Source organism: Mycteria americana, chromosome 2, assembly GCF_035582795.1.
Source record: "Mycteria americana isolate JAX WOST 10 ecotype Jacksonville Zoo and Gardens chromosome 2, USCA_MyAme_1.0, whole genome shotgun sequence".
NCBI classification, from domain to species: domain Eukaryota; kingdom Metazoa; phylum Chordata; class Aves; order Ciconiiformes; family Ciconiidae; genus Mycteria; species Mycteria americana.
The window spans coordinates 25548866-25571939 of NC_134366.1; the positions used below are offsets into that span (position 1 = coordinate 25548866).

The following is a 23074-nucleotide window of genomic DNA, read 5'->3' on the forward strand; positions in this document are numbered from 1 at the left end:
CAAATTCCACAGCATGGTTGTTTGTGATTATATATTGAAAGAAATGTTTGAATTAATTATATGGTTCATTCTGCTTAAGCCCTCAGTTAATGCACTACAGAAACAAGTCAGCATGCATACAGAAAGGATGAAAACAGGTATGTTGAGTGTTTCACTGCGATCATGTGGCTCCTTTTCAATCATCGGTGCACCTGTTACTTTTTTGCTGCAACATAAGCAACATACATCATTGTATGTGTTGGTCAGTTTCAAATGTGTTAAACACAAAGGGTTGAGGGTTACACATTGTTATATATACAGCATAATAAAAGATGGAATTTGTTTGGCCAATCAGAAAATGTTAAAATCAGAAGCTACGCTTTTTCAGGAAAAAGCTCCATTTGTCTTCAACTGGAAATTTCCTTGCCCAAGCAACACAGAATTCAGATCTTGGGGTTTAGCTTCACTTTTATGTGGTTGAACCCTGACGTCCTCTCATTTTGTGTAACACTGAAATTAGAGCACAACTCCCACCTGCACAGAGTACACTGGGTACACAGCAAACATGAGGAACACCTTCCCCGTTACCCACACCCGGGGAAGCTGGCCTGGGCCCCAGGGGCATCCAACACTCCTCCGGAATTAGTTTTTTACGATGAGGATGGTGAAACGCTGAACAGGTTGCCTAGAGAGGTGGTAGATGCCCCATCCCTGGAAACATTCACAGTCAGGTTGGACCGGGCTCTGAGCAACCCGATCTAGTTGACGATGTTCACTGCAGGAGGGTTGGACTAGATGACCTTTAAAGGCCCCTTCCAACCCAAACCATTCTATGATTCTACGACTCTATGAATCCTCACCTGTGGCCCTGCAGCTGGCACTAGTTGAGGGCCAGCAGTGCCCTTCTGCCAGGAGAGAATAAGGAAAAGCGGCCGGAGGAAGGTTCCTGCTGAAGAACAAACCTGGGCCGGAGCAGCCGAGACAGGGCAGGGCCCGAGAGGAGAGGTGCGTTTTGCCCTCAGGGTCGTGAGTTCCCCTGGGGACCGGCGAGGTCCCCGCGCTGCGTCGGCGGGACCCTGAGCCTGTGTCTGTGTGTCCTGCGGGCGTTAAGCAGGCCCGAGGGGTTTGTGGCCGGAGCGCAGCGACCGACGGCCGGGGCCGAGGGCACCGCGACGCCGGCCGCCCCCCTCTCCTTCCCCACACGCGGCCGACCCCCGGCGCTGTCGGCGGGAGCGCGCCGCTGCCCGCCCAGCGGCTGAGCTAGCGATGGCGGAGCGGCCGCAGGGGGCGGGTCGCAGCAGCAGGAGAGGCACCGCCTTCCCGCCCGCCCGCCCGCCACTGCGGGGCCGGAGTCAGAGGAGGAGAAGCGGCGGCGCTGGTCCTCCTGGCGGGCGGGAGGAGGTGAGCGGCGCCGGCGCCGGGGCTGGGGCGCGAGGGGGGCCCCATCCCCACCGGGCGCCTCCTCAGGCCAGCCGTGCCCGCCGTCGCCCCACGGGAGGCTGCCCACCGTCCCTCGCTGTGGCGGCGGGCTCCCGCCGCGGCTGCCCCCGTCCCTGGGCAGGCTCTGGCGGGCCTGGCAGTGTCGGGGCCCCCCCGGAGCGGGTCGGGCAGCGGGGCTGGCTGCGGCCCGGCCCCTGGCAGCCGCGAGGGGCGCCCCGGTGCCTGGCAGCGGCGCGGGGCTGAGGTGCCTCCGCCCCGCGGCGGCCGGGCCTGGCAGCGCTGCCCCAGCTCTGCCCGGGGGGACGGAGGCGGCCGTGGCGGCGACTGGCCAGGCGGTGGGGTCGCCGCTCTTGTCACGGGCGATGTTGTCGTTGCAGCTGGAGATGCCGGCCAGGAGCTGGGCCCCGCCGACCTCCTCTGGGGTAGGTACCCGCATCGCGCTGCCGCCCGCTAGCCTGCCGAGGGGGAACCAGCCTTCACCCGGCGTCCGGCCAGCCCCTCGCCTCAGTCCTCGCCCCGTAAGTTCCCGCCCGAGCGGGTGGTCACAAATTCATTGACTGCCCGGCTTTCTGTTTGTTCGTTTTTCTCCTTCAGTAGTTATTTATCCAAGAGCAATTTTTCACGTCTGTGTCACCTTCTGGCTGGCATAGCTCTGTAGTGTTTTCTTAGCTTATCTAAGGGCAAATGTCAAATTTATGTCACTTCTACTATTTTTTATATCTGTGAAGCCAGATATGTTGTAAAAGAAGGTTGATTTTTTTGCAGTCTGTTCCTGAACAACCCACCTTAGCTACTTCTTATCACCTGCTTCCCATCTAATTATTTACAAACTGATTGCTCAATAACTGGATGTAAAATCTGTCCAGAGGCTGAAGTTAGGCTAAGAAGTCTTTGCTTTCTTCAGTCCTCTTCCTCCCCTCTTTTACAGGTGTGTGCTAGCCTGCTTCTCTCGTCCTCTCTGACTTCTCAAGATGTCACTTCGATCAGCATTTTAAGCATCAAGAGTGGATTTCATAAGTGTCTGCTGACTTGAAATTCTTTATCTTATCTTTAACTTTATCCTTTACTCTTAACTCACCTTTTTCCACTTTGACCTCACCTTCTGTTTCCCTGTAAAAGGTTTTTCATTAAATATCTATTCATAATTAACCTTTCTGCTGAGGGCCGAAATGAAGACATTTAACACTTTGTCCTACTTTGTGTCACCTGTAACTTGTTCCTTTTCCTCTTAAGTTATAAACCTTGCCTTCTGTCTTTTATTGTATTTATTGTACCTTTACTTGTTACCCTTTATGTCCTTCACTAGTTATAACTCATTTCTGTACCGTTGCTGTTCTGATTTTATCCCTACATGATAGCACTGTCTCTTTATACTGTTCCTTACCCATGCACACACCCCCTTTTTTTTTTTACTTTTTGTCTGACTTTTCAGGTCATTAAAGCTCTCCTGATGCAGTTAAAACAGTCTTATACACGCTCTTTCCTCTGAATTGCTGTTGTGCGTTTAATGGAGTCCCTTTCAGTAACTGCCAGCTCTCTGATCTCTTCTATCTCTTAGGTTATTTGACCAAGAGTCATGTCTGCCTATTCCCTGAGGTTTTTTTATGAAGTCTGTTAGGTTTATTCTGTTCTGTTCCTCACGCTCTACTTTCCTTAGAACAGGCAGTGAGAAACTTTGGCCAGTGGACCAAATTCAGCTCACCAGGGCAATTCATCATGTCCAAATCCTTGATGTGCACTCTCCTAAGGATCCTTTGGACAAAAACTGAAAGTAGGCTGCAGTATGGTTAAACGGTACTGGTAGCCCGTTGCCTCGTGGCAATTCCCTTTCTGTCCCAAAGCTTTGCGGCACCTTCATGTCACATGGCATGAACTGAAATGAGCCTTGTAATCACATGGTGAAAACATACGTGTTCTGTCATATCCAGTTGATGTATATCTCTTGCCTGATCAAAATACAGCTATTCTCATTATGTTCCTGGATGTGAACCCATCATGGTACAGGAAGTACTGGTATTTTGGTCATGTGTTAGATACATTTCAGGTCATGTGGTAAGAGAGAAGTCAGTGTTTTGTCAGTGCATGCATAAAAATCTACATGGTCTGCCTCTGCCAGAAAGATTCACTGTTAGAATCTTTTCTTGGAATACTGATTTTGTGGTCACTTTCACATATTGCTTTCTGTCTTTAGTGTCTCAGTCCAGTTTCAGTGAGTTCTTCCCTTCTAGTCAAAGCTGAAATGAAAAGTGCCCATTCTTCTAGTAGCTTCCTCCAATTTCTGAAACACAAAGCTACTTTTAAGTGTGGGAGGTTGTTCACCACATATACTGTATTCCTAGCCAATGGCTGGGTAAAGTCCCCCACTGGTGATTAGTTACTGTCATATCAGCTCTTGGATGGAGGCTCAGGAAAAGGTTCATTCAGCTCCTCCTTTCTATGTGGTTTGTTGTTGACTGCTCCCAAGACAGCAACCTCATGGTTTCTGTTTGCTCCTTCTTAGCCTGCCTTTCCTCATTGCTTCCTTCATTTTCAGAACTCATTCCGGTTCCACAGTGCAGAACCACTTATGTCATAACTGTGGTTTCATGTGAAGACTTGCCTCCTGGGGGTTGTTTTGTTGGTTTTTTATGTCTTTTTGTCTTCATTACAGCTTTACTGCAGTTCTGTGACCTCTTCTCTCCAAAGCTATAGCAGTATTTCTTTTAATTTTCTGTGAGCCTTAGCCTCTGTTCTTCTTCAAAGCCTCCCTTACTGCACTGAATTTGAGTTCTAAAACTCTCTTCCCTTTTATTATTGCAGGAAATCTATCTCTTCCTGCCATTAGCTTTTCATGGAATGCTGTCCCATGTGTTTGTCTCCAGGATTTATCTTCTCTGCCTGGTGAGAAAAATTCTGTTAGGCATATTTGTGACCCATGGCCTTGAATCCTTTACCCTTGCACCCACAGTTAATCCTTATACATACATGGCCAGACCTAGCAGTCTGACCTAGCAGTGTCATTAGCAATCTCATGAATGGGCCTTGACAAACTTCCTTTGTTGTCTTTGCCATTGGATCCATATGTGGTGCCCGTTTCCCCGGCTGACAGGTGAGTATGTCAGATGGATGTCTGTGTCATGGTGCCATGTGTGCCATGACATTTGCAGCTTTGAGACTTTTGCATCCCTTCCTTCCTGGCCAATACAGGATACCATGCTAATAACCTGCATAAGCTTTTAATGGAATTCAGCTTCCATGAATATACTGTCCTTGTGCCAGCCACAGGCCAGCTATCTCTACCTTCTAATATTTTCCATAATTACCCAGTTTTCCTTACATGTTTCTTCTCATTATTCCATTGACCATTGACCTGAAACTTCAGGAGCACGGGGTTATCTTGTGGTCTAATATTCCGGGGCAGCGGAAGATGGGGAATAGGAGAAGATGGAAAAAATATCATTTACTTCTGTAACTGTGTTATTGAAGTGCTTGAAGTATTTTACGTTTCTCCTTGTATTAGTGACACATTGCAAGACAAAATTGATTAGCACGTACTTTATTAAGGAGAAAATATAACATGAAACTTAGAACCACATATTTTGCTCCCAGAGATGTTTATGGATTCTGATGTCTTGTAAAATTGTATGATGCTGCATTTTCCCTTCTGTTGCTTTCTCCTTTTTTTTTTTTTTTTTTTTTTCCCCAGAAGAAATCGTTATAGGTTTGGTGTCTTGGAAGTATGGAATCAATTTCTATGATGGGAAGTCCTAAGAACCTCAATGAAACTTTTCTACCAAATGTTGCCAATGGCATCAAGGATGCCAGTAAGATCACAATAGGCATCATTGGAAGTGGAGACTTTGCTAAGTCATTGACAATTAGGCTTATAAGATGTGGGTACCATGTGGTCGTAGGAAGCAGGAACCCTAAACTTGCTGCCGAGTTCTTTCCCCATGTGGTTGATGTCACCCACCATGAAGATGCAGTAGCAAAAACAAACATCATTTTTGTAGCCATACACAGAGAACATTATGCCTCTTTGTGGGACCTCAAGCATTTACTCGCTGGTAAAATTCTGATTGATGTCAGCAATAATACAAGAGTAGACCAATATCCGGACTCCAATGCAGAGTATTTGGCATCACTTTTCCCAGATTCCCTGATTGTCAAAGGATTCAATGTCATTTCAGCTTGGTCACTGCAGTTAGGACCAAAGGATGCCAGCAGACAGGTAAATGTTACATTTGTATTAATTTAACTTGTTTGTAAGATGAAAATGACAGGACCTGAATGTAAGCAGCCAGAACTCATGGGATTCATCCTGCCTGACTTAAACTAAAGGCCCAACATTTTAGGTACATTAAGTTTGAGTAGCCAATAAAACTTTCAGAATCTAGTTCATCCACTGTAAGACGTACAGAGTAAGTGGTCCAAATTGTCCCCTGGGATGCCTTTTTGTCTTTAAAGATTGCAGAGGAAATGTGGATACTAGCTTAGACTAGACAGCTGACCTTTAGATTACTACAGACAGAGGAGAGGAGTTGGGTCTTAATGTCTTCTGTAGGAAATACGTTAATTTTTATCCTTATGCTCTATACAAGGATAGAGGCAGTCTTTCCCAGTATATTTTAGTTTCAGTATTGGTTTACATGGAGTGAACTATTGAAAGAGATGCACAGAAAACTGAGGTCCTGATCCCAGGGCTCAGGAGTCAGCTGTTCTAAAAATGCTTGCATTCAATGTAACAGCAAAGTGAATGAAAGATTATCTAGCTTTTAGAATGCCCCAAGATCATAAATATGAGGAAACAGAATGTCGTGCTTTAACCCTAGCCAGCAACTAAGCACCACACAGCCGCTCTCTCATTCCCACTCTATCCCAGCCAAAACCAGCACAGAGAAGGAGGCACATATGTTTCTAAGTGATCATTTGTTTGATCCAGCATTGCTTGGGAACATCATGTTCAAGTTCCTTCCCAGTATGTTCCCGAAATCCATCCTGCATATAGAAAAGGCAGCTTTATGTTTTTCATGCTTTGCTGAAGTGATACAAAGGATTTAAGCCTATGCAAGAACCCAGTCCTTCACGGCTTTATGAACTCTGAGAAATGCATGAGAAATGACTGGTGTAATGTGCCTACTGAACACTAAATTGAGTTTTCTGGCACTTCAGGTAGATTTTAAGTGGAATGCAATTGATATAGAATTAGCATAATTTTAAAAATAACCTCACCATACTATTTTTATCCCCTTTCAGAATAGCACTGCACTGTAAGTAATTAACTTCTGTCAAAACTGATCATGTTTGCTCTAATGCAGATGATCAGTAAACAGTGTTGAGCAAACTATAGCCCACCGTAAATTTTAAAGGAACTTTAAAGTACTTTGTAGCAGTGCACTTCTTTCACTATGTAATAAACTGATCTTTAGAAGGTGCTCTTATTTGGCTGCTAGTTTTTGTCTTTTCTGTTAAACAATCAATTTTTGTGGAAATTTAGAGTGTGAAATTGAGCTAAGATTGTTATACTTGGAGAGATTACACGGTTCTCTGCTTTGTATTCTGTTTATGCTACAGCTGTTTTAGGGTCCTCATTCAAGATTCCTGTATTTTTGAGAGACTCATGATTTTCTGAAATGCTTTTAGCCATTGTTTCAAGTTCAATCCAGTCCTGCAGACATTTCAGTATCGGGGCTTTCAGTGTGCAAATTACCAGAGCATCCCACAATCAGCTCATTATTAACTCCAAGAAAAAGCCAATTTTGTTTTGGTTACTCTGTTGCTAAATCAGTGTGCATATTTTCATTTTGGCTAGATTTGTGTATGGTTTCATTCTTATCTTGGTGATATAAGCTGGGATAACAGTATGTAGTTTTAGCAGTACTGCTGTGGTTTTGTCCTGGAGGCCCTTAAGGTTTTTTTGTGTTTGTTGTTTTTTGGGTTTTTTTCACCTTTGAGTCTGTTTCTCTGATTACAGACAATTTGCTTGACTTTCCCAACAGGTCTATATATGCAGTAACAATGTTCAGGCTCGCCATCAAGTTATTGAGCTTGCCCGTCAGCTCAGTTTTATTCCTATTGATTTGGGGGCATTGTCATCTTCAAGGGAGATTGAAAATTTACCTCTGCGACTGTTCACACTGTGGAAGGGGCCTGTAGTGATTGCCATTAGCCTGGCAACGTTTTTCTTCATCTATTCCTTCATCAGAGACGTAATCCATCCATACGTGAGAAATCAACAGAGTGACTTCTACAAGATCCCCATTGAGATCGTGAACAAGACTCTACCAATTGTTGCTATCACTTTACTTTCTCTAGTGTATTTATCAGGACTTATTGCAGCTGCTTATCAGCTTTACTATGGTACTAAGTATAGGCGATTTCCACCTTGGCTGGACAACTGGCTCCAGTGTCGAAAGCAGCTTGGACTGCTCAGTTTTTTCTTTGCAACAGTGCACGTGGCATACAGCCTCTGCTTACCTATGAGGAGATCAGAGCGATACTTGTTCCTCAATATGGCATATCAACAGGTAAGCCAATCTTTAGTTCAGTAAGCCAAAAATGCCTTGGCTGTATGCATATGGCTCATGCATACAATATATATGTTTTCTTAATCTGTTCCACTGTTTTCAGCAGAGAATGTTATGGATTACCTTATGTATAGCTAGTGCCAAGTAAGAAGGGAGACTAAAAGAAACATCTGTGCATTGTGCTCACCTTGTGGGTCAAGCTGCAGTCAAGTTTGTTGTGGTAGGGGGAATCAAGGATGTGTCCTACTTAAATCCCAGATAGTAATATACACAAGGAGAATGTAGGATAGACAGGATAAGAGCAACAGCAGGAAACTTCTGAGTTTCTGCGTTATGTTCCTCTCTATGCATACTTAACATATAGGGGAAGTATGTATATCATAAGTGCATTTACAAGTGTGAAAAAAGTATAAGGGTAGATACTGTAATAAGCTTACAGATACTTCTATGTTTACAAAATGAAAATGCTGTTACTTTGTAACATTTTGGACCAGTGGTAAAAACATTTTATTCATTAAAAATTCTTTGAACATCATCTATTACAGGCAATAGACATTGACTCACAGTTCCCAGGAGCAATTGGTCTTGCATAACCCTGAAACAATCTCCGACAAATCTGTCATCCTTTAGAAGAGGGTCTGATGCTCCTGTCTGTCAGTGAGGTAGCTTATTGTCACCTTTAAAGTGGCAGAAAAGCAGCATTGCCATTCAGCACATAAAATCTGCAGAAAAAAGAGAAGTGATGGAATAGAAAGAAGAGCAAACTAAGGAAATCAAATCAAATGGAACAAATTCACAGGGATTGGGTCCACAAATTCTAAAAGGGCTAGCATGAAAAATTGAACTTAAGAGAAAGGCAGGAAGAGCAAAACTATAAAAGGCAGCAAGAAGCTGTAATTGTTCACAAGTAGTATTAGTAAAGGACCCACTGATACTTGTACTAAGAAATTATCTTGGTTTTAATAATATTGTAAAACTCTCACTTGCTAATATTCCTAGTGAACCTGTTTCAAGACATGCCATATCACAACAGTTCACCTGAAAGCGGAAAAATAATTGAATATCCAAGCCTCTTAATTGTTAAGGACCTGAGTTGTTTCTTTTTTCTGGTAGACTCTCCAATGAGAACAATCTTGGATGTATCTGATGTCAACAGTGAAAGAGGCAAAATAACTTGGACTTAGCAGAGGGAGCTGAAGCAAAACCAAGAAATTATGCTAAACTATTTCTAAATGTAACAAACTAAAAACAAATTGCAGGTTTACCCAATTTATGTTATAGAATTTAAGTTTCCAGGGTCTGAAGAACACAGCTACTTTTCTACAGTACATAGGAATGCGCAGATTTATCTGGTTTTATAACATAATTGTTATAAATTGTATATAATGTTACATTTTCTTTTAACAACTCATCTAAGTTTCCATGTTTAACATATTTTTCATCTAACAAGAGCCAATACCAGCAGTAAGGAAACAGTTGTTTTTCTCCAAGACATGAGGAAACCTCTGAAATATTTGACCCCATTTTATAGTTGTCCTGTGACTGTAGACTTTTAGTCAACAAAATAACTTCTGTTGATATTTTTAATATTCTGTAGAATAAAGTGCTTCCTTTCTGTTCTTTCATCAGGTTCATGCAAATGTTGAAAATTCTTGGAATGAGGAAGAAGTGTGGCGAATTGAAATGTATATCTCCTTTGGAATAATGAGTCTTGGATTGCTTTCTTTGCTGGCAGTAACTTCCATCCCTTCAGTAAACAGTGCCTTAAACTGGAGGGAGTTCAGTTTTATTCAGGTGTGTTACTTTTTAAATAAGGGGGTTTTGTTGTTAATAAGATATTCTTGATGATGACGATGATCATGATGATGATGAACATGGTGGTGATGATGAAGAAAAGCACTTTGCAACATGATGAGAGCTTTTTTTTTTCCCCTCTCTCTGGTAAGTTAATTAAAACAACATATCCTTAGTCAGCAGATATATTACCATGAAGGCACATTAAGTATTTCATGAGTGTTAGCGTAGGAATTTGCATTTTACACTTCTTGGTCTTAAATAACCAACAAAGCTAAGACCAAATGAGCGCTAATCTATTCCTTTTCCATTGTCAGAATTTCTTGCTAAATTCAAATTAGATAAATTTGGACAAACTCACTAAAGGCAATGATACTGATGAGATACTACTATATGTAGATGCACGCAACTGTTAAAATTGAAGACTTAATTTCTCCTGCAGGATTTCTGTTGCACAGCCCTCTGATAGCCATGGTGTCATTGATTCAGTTTTGCTTCCCCTCCACTGTGTGGGAATTAATACAGTTCTCAATTGCGTTATTCCCATTAGCTGAAAATACCTATTAGTAAAATATGAAGCTTTGTTTATTAAAAGCAGAGGCTTTTCCAGGTCCTGGCAGCCCTTCTGCTGCCCTCCTTCCTCAGATAAATACCTGCTACAGGCAGACCTAACCAGATAAAATACTGAGAAATACAGGGTTTAATAAACAGCTTAATGTTTGCTTCCAAACAAAATTGCCATTAGTTTTAGGTAGCAGTCAGTGATAAGAAATCTTATTAGGATTCAGTCTTGTGATAAATTTCCTAAGTGTGTACATGCAGTTTTGGGGTTTGTTTTGGTTTGGTTTGTTCTCTGACTTTGGATTCAGTACTCCAGTCTTAACTCAGTCTTTTCTGATTAACAGGTTTTGAACATAGCCACTGTAATAATATTGCCTAATTCTTAGTCCTGTCACTCTTTACAAATTCCTACCTTCAGAACACAGGCACTGACTTTACTGTACAGGACTTGAGTTGTGCTTCATAATATACAGACATTTTAAAGCCAGTGGTGGGGAACACTTCTTTGGCTGTAGTTGTCAGAGGTTTTCTGTCTGTAAAGTAATGTCTTCCCTTCCCGTAGGGTTTTTGTTGGTGGAACACTCCAGGTAGGCCTACACAAAGTTTGCTGAAAAATTTTTCAAATTAGAGTTCCCCTGACAGAACTGTTTATTCTCACTCATGGTTTTGAGCCTTCAGAGGGAGCAGATACCCATTTTGTATTGTTACAACATCCCTGTCATCCAGAGTTCTCTGTGCAGGGACAATAGTAGTGCTGTTGAGTGATGTAAAACGTAGTGCAAAAGGGAAAAATATGTATTCACTCAGGAGTGAGGTGATGCCTTTGTCCAGTAATGACTTCCAGCCACAAACCCAGCATTTGTGTCTTATTTTTCCTTACTCAAATTTCCAAATTTCAGGCTTGTGTGTCTGAGTCAAAACCCACACAATAATCACATAATGATGTGTCTACAAGGGCATTTTTTATTGTGTCATATTTACTGTAGTTATTTCCACTTTCAATAAAGTAAAAATAGTTCCAAATTTAAATAATCATGAACTTTAATGAATCGTCTGTCAGTATTTTGAGGAAATTGATTGGGAACAAGTTGTTTGCTTTGGAGGTATGTTACAGGTGATATGCATTACATGCTGAAGAGAACTGGTATTGGTAATTAATTATGATCATTTCCAATTTTTAATCACAAAAAATACTGAAAAATACTGAACTACTAAAAATTTCCTTAAAGTTAATGATCATTAAAGGTACTTTACTTTGTCATTAATTACTTCTCAGGATGTAAGTTGTTCTTCATTTAGTTACTTGTCCTTCAAAAAAGTCCTCTTGCTTTATTCAATCAGAAAACAGACTTTCAGCAATCCCTCGCTAAAGTAAAAGGAGTCTGCATTTCTGCACAACCTTCATTGTACCCAGTGTGCAAGTAGAACAGATAAAACATCATAATACTTACTGTCTTTTTTATTTTTCTTCTACTGAAGTGCAATGTGATGAAGTGAATTTGAACTTAATTTTCTCAATCTTCTCTAAGTCAGGGGGACAAACAGTGGAACTATTAGCCCATCATCTCAGTGCTGCTTTTTTTTAACTGGGAAAACCAGTATGTCTCTAGCTTTAGTCCTGAATCTCAGATGATTTGCCACAATAATTGCTGAAGTTGTTTAGCATCTGACGGATGAAGAATCAGTCAGTCAGCGCACTCAGACAGTTTCTCACCCCCGGACTTCCCACTGAGAACAACATACTATGGCTTGCTCATCTTAGTAACTACAGTTTCATCAAAATAAGGGTCTGGCTCCTTTAAAGAGTTTTACCACTAAAACATACTCAGTCTTGAGTCCTACTAGGAAAATCTGAGTTTAAGATTAACACATTATTAACATAGACTATTTTCTAGCCTTGTTCCAGTAGTACAAGCCCTGAGCAGCATCTCCCCTAGCTACAGTGGTTCAAAGAGACCTCTACTGCAGCCTTCCTAATAGTGTAAAGAAACCCCAGTTGTGAATGTTTTTCTCCAGAAATCATTGCTGTCTGATATCCCCAGTTATTTTGGAGATGCTTCCATCTTACCTGACACAGGTGTCAGCAGCCCCAAAAATTCCAGCCCGCTTGATCAAGGGAAAAGGACTTTGAGAGGAGAAGCAGTGCAGGCTCCGCTCATTCCCTCAGAGTACAAATATGAACAAAGTGAGATATGAGAAGGTTGAATAGTGATGCAAAAGGAAGTTATTGCGTCAGCCCTACCAGAAGCTAAGAGACAGCAGAAAACTTGAAGTACTTCAAGTTAAGAGCTGACCACTGTACAAAACAAGTATCTGATTACTTCATCATGATTCAGAGAGAAACACTCATAACATCCAGATGGAGGAGCCACAGAACCAGACAGTGATGAAGAGTTTGCCCAGTAGGAGATCCTAGATGATTGAAACTTAGCGTGAAACTTTGCAGGCATCTCAACATGACCCAGAGTTGGAGCTTACTGAAGAAAGAAGCAGGGAAGAAGCTGGGGCTGATAAACCAATGCATCAGTTTTCTTAAACGCCGCTTCAGTACTCTTCTTTTTCTCTTCTAAACATATTTCGATAAGGAACAAAGATAGACATGGGCAAGAAATAAAAAAAGAATTTGTATTTTGTCAGAGCAGGCAGAATAACTAGCCTAAACCAAAACACTGCAAACAGAAAAAGACCTTCATTGAAACCAGTCCTTGAATGTTCACATAAAATACATGGAAATGGAGAATGTTGTCTGCCAGCAGTGCTGCACCAGGTCCTTCAGTCTTCTGAAGGAAGTTAAACTGTAAATATATAATGTAAGCATAATTGACTACTGCTTTTGTTTTCCAGTCTAAGAGTTCAAGTCCAAAGCACATCACTCAAAGTGGCAACGGACAGAGCAAACTGGCTTTAAAAGCTGAGCTTTATGTTTCTTAGCAAAAATCAGTGCAAATCTGCCATTTGCATAGTAGGAAGCTGATATTTTTGTAAACATTCCTTTTGTCTGCTAGCACAATGCTAAAGTTTTTTGGAGACAGTGTTACTAAAACTTTTCTTGCGTACACACTTTGAGGAAGGGCTGCCCTGCCTTGGTTCTCCCACAAGGATAGGATACTTTTTCCCCAGAGTAAAGAAGAATGAGGCCTGAGTATTTAGCAAGTTTATGGGTAAGATTCCAGTCAGAATTGCTACAGCCTGTATATCCTGTTAGCAATATCCTGTTACTGGGGGAATCTGAAGTATACCTTGCATAAACGTGGGCTTTGGAAAATACCTTTTGTATATATAAATTGCTTGGAACTACTTGACCATTGTGAAAGTAGAAATTCCTCAAGCAGATTTGTCCCACAGCAGATTTGTGTCTCTATATATGTACATCTTCCTGGTAACATTTTAGGGATTTTTCTCCTGCATCTTTTCCACTCCTCTAACACTTTTTTTTTCTCACCCCAAACAATGCCAGTTTGTCCAGTTTATCAGTGGCATTGGCTGAGAATCTCCCACATTGGCTAAAAAACTGACTTTGATCAGGAAGGAGAAGAAACTTAGAGGAAAGCTAAAAGATTGGGGAGTCCATAGGAAATGTACTAATCTGTTACTCAGCTTCCAGGAAACACAGTATTATGGAAGATAAGGAAGCAAAGCAACCAAGATGTTCTTCCCCTTTTCTCAGCAGCCATCCTAGGGCCTAGGCAGAGGGTTCCCAAGACTTACAACTGATATTGCTACTCACTCACCAATGTGAATTTACCAGTGAAGGAAAAGTATCCCTTCTTGCTGCTTTCAAAAGTCCTCTGCTCTTAAAGAAGTTAGCATCCTGTGCCTCTCTTGGCCTCCCTGTGGTAACATTAGTGTAAGTGATCTTCCAGCTCTCGTAGACATATTCATCCCTTTCTTTTTGTGCCTTAAGAAGCAAGGAAAGGATGACAGAAATGCAATATGTATATTCCATCTGAAGCAAAACTACATTTCAGGAAATCCATTGTCTTTAATCCCTGTATTCCCTCCTCCATGTTGTCCAGTCATAAACTTGTGCAGAAGAAAATAACCTTGCATACCTGAATGACAGCAGCTCTCTCCCCTTCCCAGTATTAAACAGATTGCTTTCTAGCGATTAATAACTCCCACAGCACAATCATAATTTATTTCTCAATAATTTAAACATCTTTCATGTTAGCATCCATAGGGGTGGTCAACTTTGGAATATGGCTTCCTGACACTACCACTGGCCAAGATTTGTAGTATGATCCAGTGCTACCAATTGATTTTATTTTTACTGTTCAGCTGCTGAACAGTGCCTTTTCCTACACTAGCTGATGTCTTTTTGTCCAAACCTGCTTCAGTCAGTTCTGAGTTTCCTTATTTTACTACTGTACAGCCATTGCTGTAGTCTTTGAACATTTGCAGATACAGAAAAAACAATTCTTTATAATGAACACAGAAGTTTTGTACTGACACAGCCTCCTGCACTGAGGTTTTACTTAAGTAGCAAAGACAGCCAGTCTTGCTTGTACTTCTGGAAAAGTCATTGTCAGTAGCTGCAAGCTAGGATAAATGCTCTTAATGGAACTTTCTAGTGCAGATCTGCCCTGACGAAACAAACCAAAGACTGCAGAATGCTAAGTAGTGTGGAGGACATCCTCTTTCTACCTAAGCGGTGTTATTACTATTAAAAGTACAGCACAGAAATAAGGCAGTTGAGGGCCTGGTAGAAGAAAGTACCATCAGTAGCTGACAGAAGCTCCTATAGGAGTGTTGTCAGATTTTTAGATGAGTGGTTGAAATGGGTCTAGTACCTACTAGCAGATGCCCTACCAACACTTCAAAGAAGCATATGGCAACTTTCCACAAGGCAAAACAAAGAACTTGATAGAGGTGCATCATATGTTTTTCTTGTCCCTGAGCTGTTAGTTCAAAATGTACTGATAAATTTACTGATGTACTTCTTAGCTTCCATTTTGACCATTAGATAGAAAGATATAAAGAGATGTCTCAAAACTGTAATTTGCAGATGGAATTTAAATAAGCATCAAATTTCTTTTTTTGTTTAAATTTGGGAAGAGTCTGTATAACACTTCCCTCCTTTTTCAAGAATTGTTATAGTTCTCATCAGTAAGCCTGATGAAGAAATGAGGAATATGATTCACTTGTGCCCTTCTCCCTGCTGGCAGTGATATAACAGCAATGAATTCAGTCACACCAGAAAAAATCTGCAATAACATATTCAAACATCAGGTTTGATAGTATTGTTTGCTGTCCAGATTTCTTACCAGAACTTCTGTTCAAACACTGCATATGCCATTTTCATATCCACAAGTTGTTGTTCTGTTTATTATGGAATATTTTGGGAGCAAATTGTTCTTTTTAATAAAACGGGTGCAGCTTATCTAAATTTTACCAACATGGCTCTGAAACCATTGGCAAAAAAATGCGTAAATATTGGCAAGTTAAAAAGCATGGTACCAATCTCTAGAAATTAACAAAAGTATTTTCCCTTTTATACCATTGTATCTGTGAATCCTTGCAAATGGTATTAGCTCAGACATTCTCCTTTCCCTAGAAACTGGTTAATCTTGAAGTAGAAGGAATTAATTCTTTCACTAACTATTATAGACCCTTGGGCTTCATTTTTCTTTGCCTCTCTGTTTACTGGAATTAAACCAAACCTTGGTAGCCAGTTACCTTTCTTAATATTCATTCTCTGTTTCAATGATTTTCTACAAATGTTTCCCAACTAAGTTAGTCATTACATCAGTTTTGGCCAAAAAGAGTTCTTCTTCATTTGATCACCACCAGAATTCAAAGCACAGTAGTCTGTTTTTTTAACCATGATTTGAGAAAGTCAAGGTTAATACATTTAACTCAAGTCTGCAGAGCAATACAACGACAAGGTTCTTAAAAGGGCAGATTCACAGAAACGGTGAATGACCCCTATTAGCACTACCTTCTGTGGCATGCTCTAGGTTACATGATAAGAGGCCCTCTGCAGAGTGCTGTGGGAACTTTCTACTTCATGTTTCATCCGGCACTACCTGTTTATGATAAACTGCATCATTGCCTTGTGCCATTATGCCCAAGTCCTGCAGTCCAGATACTCCCATTAACCAGTAGGCAACAGCTGAAAGATAAGGGATGCTTTATGCTAACTTCAGACGAGTGGATGTAGGCCATTGCGAGGAAGAAGCAAACTGCACCTCTCAGAGCGATAAAAATCTGGAGTGTTAGGCCCAGATCTCTTCCAGCAGAATTGCATTGTTCCATAATTGTGAATCTTGGAAGCGATCTACCCTCATAGTTAAGAAACAGGGAACTTAATTTCCAATCACAACTGATGTTGTTCCAGTAAATTCACTGGGATTGTTCCTTATTCGCATACGCATCCTGAAGTTGACTTCCATTACTTAGAATTTGGGCAAACATGATCTTCATTTCAGCTTTGACTAAGGCCTATAGATGCTAGCAGAGATATGTTGTAAATCAGTGTTCAGTTCAATCCGTAGTTTTCAGAACATGTGAACTTAAGACCACATATTGCTAATTTAAAATAGTGTATAGGTAAGATTTTAACATGATGTCTAATAGAAACATTAATGGGTTAGAGCTGTTGGATGAAGGACCAAGTACTATTATCTCTTCTTTTTCCCCTGTTTTCTCTTTTTTCAAAGTCTACACTTGGATACGTTGCTCTGCTCATAAGTACTTTCCATGTACTGATTTACGGATGGAACAGAGCTTTTGAAGAAGAATATTACAGATTTTATACGCCACCAAATTTTGTTCTTGCCCTTGTTCTGCCTTCCATTGTAATTCTAGGTAAGATTATTTTACTTTTGCCATGTGTAAGTAGGAAACTGAGGAGAATTCGAAGAGGATGGGAGAAAAGCCATGGTATAGAAGAAGCAAGTGGGTCTGTTCCACATCTCTCCCCAGAAAGGATAACTGTGATGTGATGATAGACTAATACTTGTTAGGACTGTTGTAGATGTGGTTTGTGGGTTTTTTGTCATAAACTTGTATTTTTAGGAGTTTAGTTAAAGTATGAGTAAAGTCACTGTGGACTTGCTTGGCATATAGTACAAGCTCTCAACCAAACTGAGAAATTTGTAACTAGAAGACTGCTACTTCAGATAACTACAAAAATATTTTTGTTTTGAATTACAGAGGGCAGATGATTATGAAATCAGAATTTTTTAATGCTCCTTTGCACAGTTATATCACAACAGTGTTTTATTATAACCATGTTTTCCAGATATTTCTTTGACTTAGAGCATATGTGTTAAGAGTGCTATTTATTGATATCACATTTTCTGGGCAGTCTTTCTTTTATTAAAACCACACTTCTGGGTTAGTGAGTTCAGAATATAGACTAATAGTTAATAATTTAGGAAATAATCAGGTTTTGAAACCAATTAATTTGTAATGATGTATTGCACATGTACAGTATATTTATTTGTGTGTGGTTTTACACCATTCCATGATTTGAATATGCAAAACCAGTTTCAATTATGATGTAATTGTACATCTTGCAAGTAAATGGTGTTGTACTAACGGGGTCATTTTTTTCAAAGTATCACATAGGATTTTAGACCTTTGGCATCTCTTTATTTCCATATGTCATATAATGAAAATTCAAAACAGTGTTATACATGTATAGAAAGACTTGCAGATATGTGTGCAAACAGCTAGTTTTTGATTTTAGAATTATTTTGAAATATCAGGAAATATTTTAAAACAAGCTGAGAAATCTGCAACAATAAATATCCATTTTCACTGTGAAACTTCCAATATGTTGGTACAACAGGGAAGCATCACAATACTCATATTCTATATGTTCCTACACTGGAGTTTCAGTTATATATGAATTTCCCAGAGTCTGTCTTAAATTCTTATTATCTTTTTGTGCAAATCCAATCTTATATTTTTATATAAAAGACTTACTTTTACAACAAGTGTCTCTGGGATATGCCTGAATTTTTGAGAAGCAAAATTATTATTCTTATACCTAAAAATGAATTTATCTCTAAAACTTGACATTTGCATTTCCTGTGGGATTCTAAAGAACGTTCACAATCATTTATTACTAGTGCTTTGTCAGGTTCTACTCTTCTCTAACAAAATAGCCAAACTTAACTCATACCTTCAGGCTACTCCTGCTTAATTAGCAAAGCCTTTATTTCAGTGTATCAGAATGTGTATATCATCCTAATTTTCTTTACTTGTATGAAATTATATTTGTCTTATCTATATTTGCACTGTTTAGGATCTCTGACTTTCTTAGCTGAACCTTCACTTATTATTTATTACTTTGCAAGAATTTGTCATCGATATGATACATCAGAAATATACAGTACTTAAGTTTGAATTTATCCTTAAACATCACTAGTCCTGTAAATCTCATTATCTCTGTTTGTAATGAAACCAACAGCTCCACAGAACAAAAGAATCTAGAATCAAACTCTGCCCCCAGTTACACCAACCTAAATCTCAAGAGTTCATGTTAGTTGTTCTTAATTTCATTTCAAATTCAAAAAATCTACAACAATTTTATTTTCATTGTAGTATCCATATTCTGCAAACTTACACATCAAGCCTGTGTATATTCTGGGTTTGTTGTAAATCAAGAGACAGTTGAACTTTCTTTCATTTTAAGCATGTTCAAATCTAGAGATGAAAAATAAAATATTTGCATGATTTTTTTCCAGAATTAAAGCATTTTTATATGTCTTTAAATATTTTTTGTATCGAATGAGAGGTCAGTGAATTCTTTTTGAAAATAGAGGTTTGCAAAAACATTTTTCTGGGAAAAAAAATTCAACTTTCAATTTCATGTGTGTCAACAGAAATTTGAGGTTTTTTTCAGTTCACAAATTTTCAATTTCACATAGTTAGAAAACTCAGTTTTATCCTCCTTTTTAAGCTACTGGGGAGGAAGTAATTGGAAAGAGAAAATTCATTTTATTTTACCATTTTTTTGAAAGTAACAATAACAGCTATAATTGGTCAGAGTAAGGTCTTTGAGACTTGTCTCCAATAGCTGACAAGTGGCAGATGTTTCCAAAAAGAGAGCATGTGTCCATTGATTCTTCTCCTGACATAACCTCTCAGCCTCTTGGAAATCAATAATTTAGAACTTATTTGAGACAGGTGCTGCCTCTGGACTATTGTATTTAATAGCTACTTCCTCCAAAAATTTAACTTTTTTAGAAATTTGAAACTTTCCCAGTTTTTTACAGGAAAATAAAGGAAAAGTTGGAAGAGGGAAAAAAAAAGTTTAATAAATCTATCAAATTAATAAAAAGTTAACATTCTTTCTTTTTTCCAAAAACAAATCAGTCCGTTTCAAGGTACTAATTTTATTGTCCCTCAGCCAATATGCAGCTATTTCAGTGATACTTGTGACACACAAGGACAATACTATTTTATCAAACATTCTAGACATTAAGTGAAAAACCTGTCATTGTTGGAGATAGACAGGAGCCTAAAGTAGTACGAATTAGATTTTCACATAAAAATGAAAAACAAGTGACAATTGCAACTTCTAACTTACTTTGCCTGTCGATAAATACATTCCAATACAGAAAGCTGTATATTTCTTGAAAGGCTTGCAGAATTATATGTAACTGGATTTCCTGGCCTGTTTCCTATGCCATTATTGCAGAGGGAAAACACAAAGCTTAGGCATTTGTGCTTCAATCCTTTAAATAAAAGTAATTTTAAAAATCTTAGAATACACAAAGTCTTGGAGAATTTTAATGGGATAAATACCATGCTACATTCTACCCCAGTCCTGTGCCTGAAACCTGATTAAAATCACTAGAATGGGATGGTATAACTGAGAGCAGAATTTCATACCGCTGAACAAATTTAGGGCAGAAACCATTATGTTGACAATCTGATTACATTTCAAAATTAAATATGCTGCTATTATTTTATAGTAATTCTACACTTCCGTAGAATAGGTAATTGACATTCATGTTCCCTACAATTATCTAATTCGTTTGATGCAATAGCGATAATGTTGCAGAACTAAGATACTGTACTAATTGAAAATTACTGTCAAAGTCCATATATATTGTACTGTAATGCAACCACTGACAGTATATACAGAAATGTATTGGCCCTCTTTCCTATGCAAAAAGTTATTTCATCATTAACTTTCTTCAAGAATGTTTAAACTGTTACATTTTGAACTGCCAAAGGTATCTGGAGAGAATAATGATGTGTTGTTCCTTTTTTCAAACTGTGTGTGTAGAAAATTAAAAATGTGTTTTGATTTTAAAAGTTACGTGAAAGGTTGAAATACTGAAGTATAAATAAATAGATGATATTTTTAGATCAAATATATGAAGACATTTTGTGAAATATTTGTGCTACAAAATAACATGCGGTTTCCTGTTAGGCCATGTATTTACTTCTAACGGGAATAACAAGTTGACTTGTGATTTAATATTTTGTAGTGTTCTTTAAGGACCAGTTCACTCTTAACAAGAGACCATTAAGTCTGAAAGTGAAATGACACTCATGCATTTACTACACATTATGTATCATATCATGCATATGTTTAGTCACATAAGGAATTTTTACTCATGTGATCAAACACATTGATTTCTATAGAAGAACTCACATTAGGACTTCTCATCGGAAAAAGACCTAAGGCTAAAAGTTTAGTTTTGATTGCCTAAATATGAACAACTAAAATCGTTTAGACGTCTTAGTTACTTAGGAGAATAAATACCTATTTTGAGGAATAGCCTGCTATAAAAATATTTTTGTGTAGCTTTATATAAATTGCTTACTGCCTAATGAAAAATGAATAATGAAATAAACTACATTTCTCTTCATTACTGTTCAGTAAAAAAAAATAGTGCTTAATATGTAATACATAACTGTACACATCATATTAGAAAATGGAGACCTCTATGTATTTAGCAACAGGTTATTTGTTTTCTATGGATATTAAGGTATTCTTTCTTAACATTGTCTAAAATACAGTTCTGTTACAGGTTCCATACGTGTCTTTAATTTTATCTTACAATTCTATTAACTGTGGCAACTATGTACAAGTTAATTAAGTACCCGTGTTCTTGAATTATTTAGAGATTAATTATTCTGTAATTGTTTTGCAAGTTCTTTGCATATCTAGCTTGTGGTAATGGTTACTGTGAATTGGTTTCACTTTTTGTTCCAACATTGTGCATTACATGATGTGCTAACATGAGAAAGTACATTTGCATTTTTATTTGGCATTAATTGCCTATAAAACAGTGTGTCGGTGTGTGTGTGTGTCTATGTTATTAGCTATACATGCTGCCCAACTAGCACTAAGGGAAATTATTAATTAATATAAGGCAATGAGTTCCCAAGTCGCTATAAATTTCATGGGTATGAATATAGTTAGAAAACAGCTTTCCTCTGAATGTGAAGATTTCCTCTGAAAGTTAGATATATCAGGTGCATAAAAATTAGATAGATTGAGTTTTTCAGTATAATATTTTCATATACGCAGTGGTAATAGATGCATATGCATAGTTCCTTTCAGACAGTGCATCTCCTAATACACAAGTTTTCAATTTCTTGGCTGTTCATCCTGTAGTATTTTCTATCAATGTAATGAGTAATGTTGCAGTACTGATGTTGTATCAGTATATGATACTGCTTGAATTAATTAGATTACAGCCTTTAAAATAAGTGGCACATTGAACTGACTTGAACAATTACCTCTGTCATTATATATTGTTTCTCATGCCTTGCTGGCAGTGTCTTGCAGTGAGCATAGTACGTCTCCCATGTGCAATATTCTCTTTGTAGTTGTGTTTGTCAATTTGTTTGTGCTGTCTCTCTGAACAGGGCTATTATAAATTACTAGTAGTGCTTTTATCTATTTTTCCATAGGCTGTGTTTTACAGAAAAATCAATAAAAGTCAATGTCAGGTATTTGGCTTTTTCTTCTGTGCTTACGCATAATAAATTTTAGCTTGCTTTTCTTTATAATACATGTGTGCTCTGATCAACATTTTCTCTGAGAGGTAGAACTTGAATGTGAGTTCATAAAAAACCATTCTAAAGGACAATTGGTTTATTTTGCAATGGCTGGATAACAGATATTTCACACTGGAAAGCTATATCCCATATCCTACTGGAAGGTATTCTCCATATTTTCAGATCACAGAGTGAACACTACAGTACTATCAGCATATATTCTGTCCACTTTTCATTCAACAAAAAGTTTGGCAAAAGTGAGACTGCTAGGCACAAGTAAGTTTGCCAGGTGGAGACACTCTTCCTGTTCAGTTGTGTGTGTGAGAAAGTGTTACTGTTTAAATGAGAAAAACAGGTGAACCACTTTGCAATCCTTCAGTTGAAAATATATAACCTTTTTCCAAAGATGCTTATGCCAACACAAGAGGAAAGAGGAAAACAATACATGAGAGGTGAAATCCTGCTTCACTAGAGGTCAGCAGTATAAACTGTTCTGAGTTCAGAGAAGTCAAGATGCATGAGTCGGTGAAGCTGGCAGGATTCACATTGCTTTCACATTAAATTACATAGACTTCCCAGATTCCCAAATGGAATGTAGGTATTTTTAAAATTCAAAATATTTAATATCTATTTCTGCCATGCCTGATGTAACTTTTGGTCCTTGAAGTCTGTCTTGTCTTAGGTTTTCTTAAAAATCTCACCCTGTTTCTCTATATCGCAGTGCTTGTTTTACTGAGTGTTGATACTATGCTAACAGCTGGGGCCCTGAACTTACACCTTTGTCCAGCTGTACCTCGTACTGTACAAAAGTGTAAGTTCTG

The 23074-nt window shown here is 38.9% G+C and overlaps 1 protein-coding gene across 2 annotated transcripts; it reads left to right on the plus strand.

The window, feature by feature from the left end:
• Window positions 1–1329: 1329 nt before the first annotated feature.
• STEAP2 (STEAP2 metalloreductase) lies at window positions 1330–22287 on the plus strand. 2 transcript variants are annotated; one of them, XM_075492787.1, is made up of 7 exons: window positions 1330–1380; window positions 1797–1841; window positions 4219–4299; window positions 5105–5629; window positions 7398–7925; window positions 9555–9719; window positions 16940–22287. In XM_075492787.1, exons 4-7 carry the CDS (start codon window positions 5138–5140, stop codon window positions 17222–17224), a joined length of 1470 nt encoding a protein of 489 aa, XP_075348902.1. In that variant the 5' UTR covers window positions 1330–1380; window positions 1797–1841; window positions 4219–4299; window positions 5105–5137; the 3' UTR covers window positions 17225–22287. The 2 variants fall into 2 exon arrangements, with proteins under 2 accessions (XP_075348902.1, XP_075348903.1); XM_075492788.1 differs by having other exon boundaries at window positions 5108–5629.
• The last annotated feature ends 787 nt before the right edge of the window (window positions 22288–23074 follow it).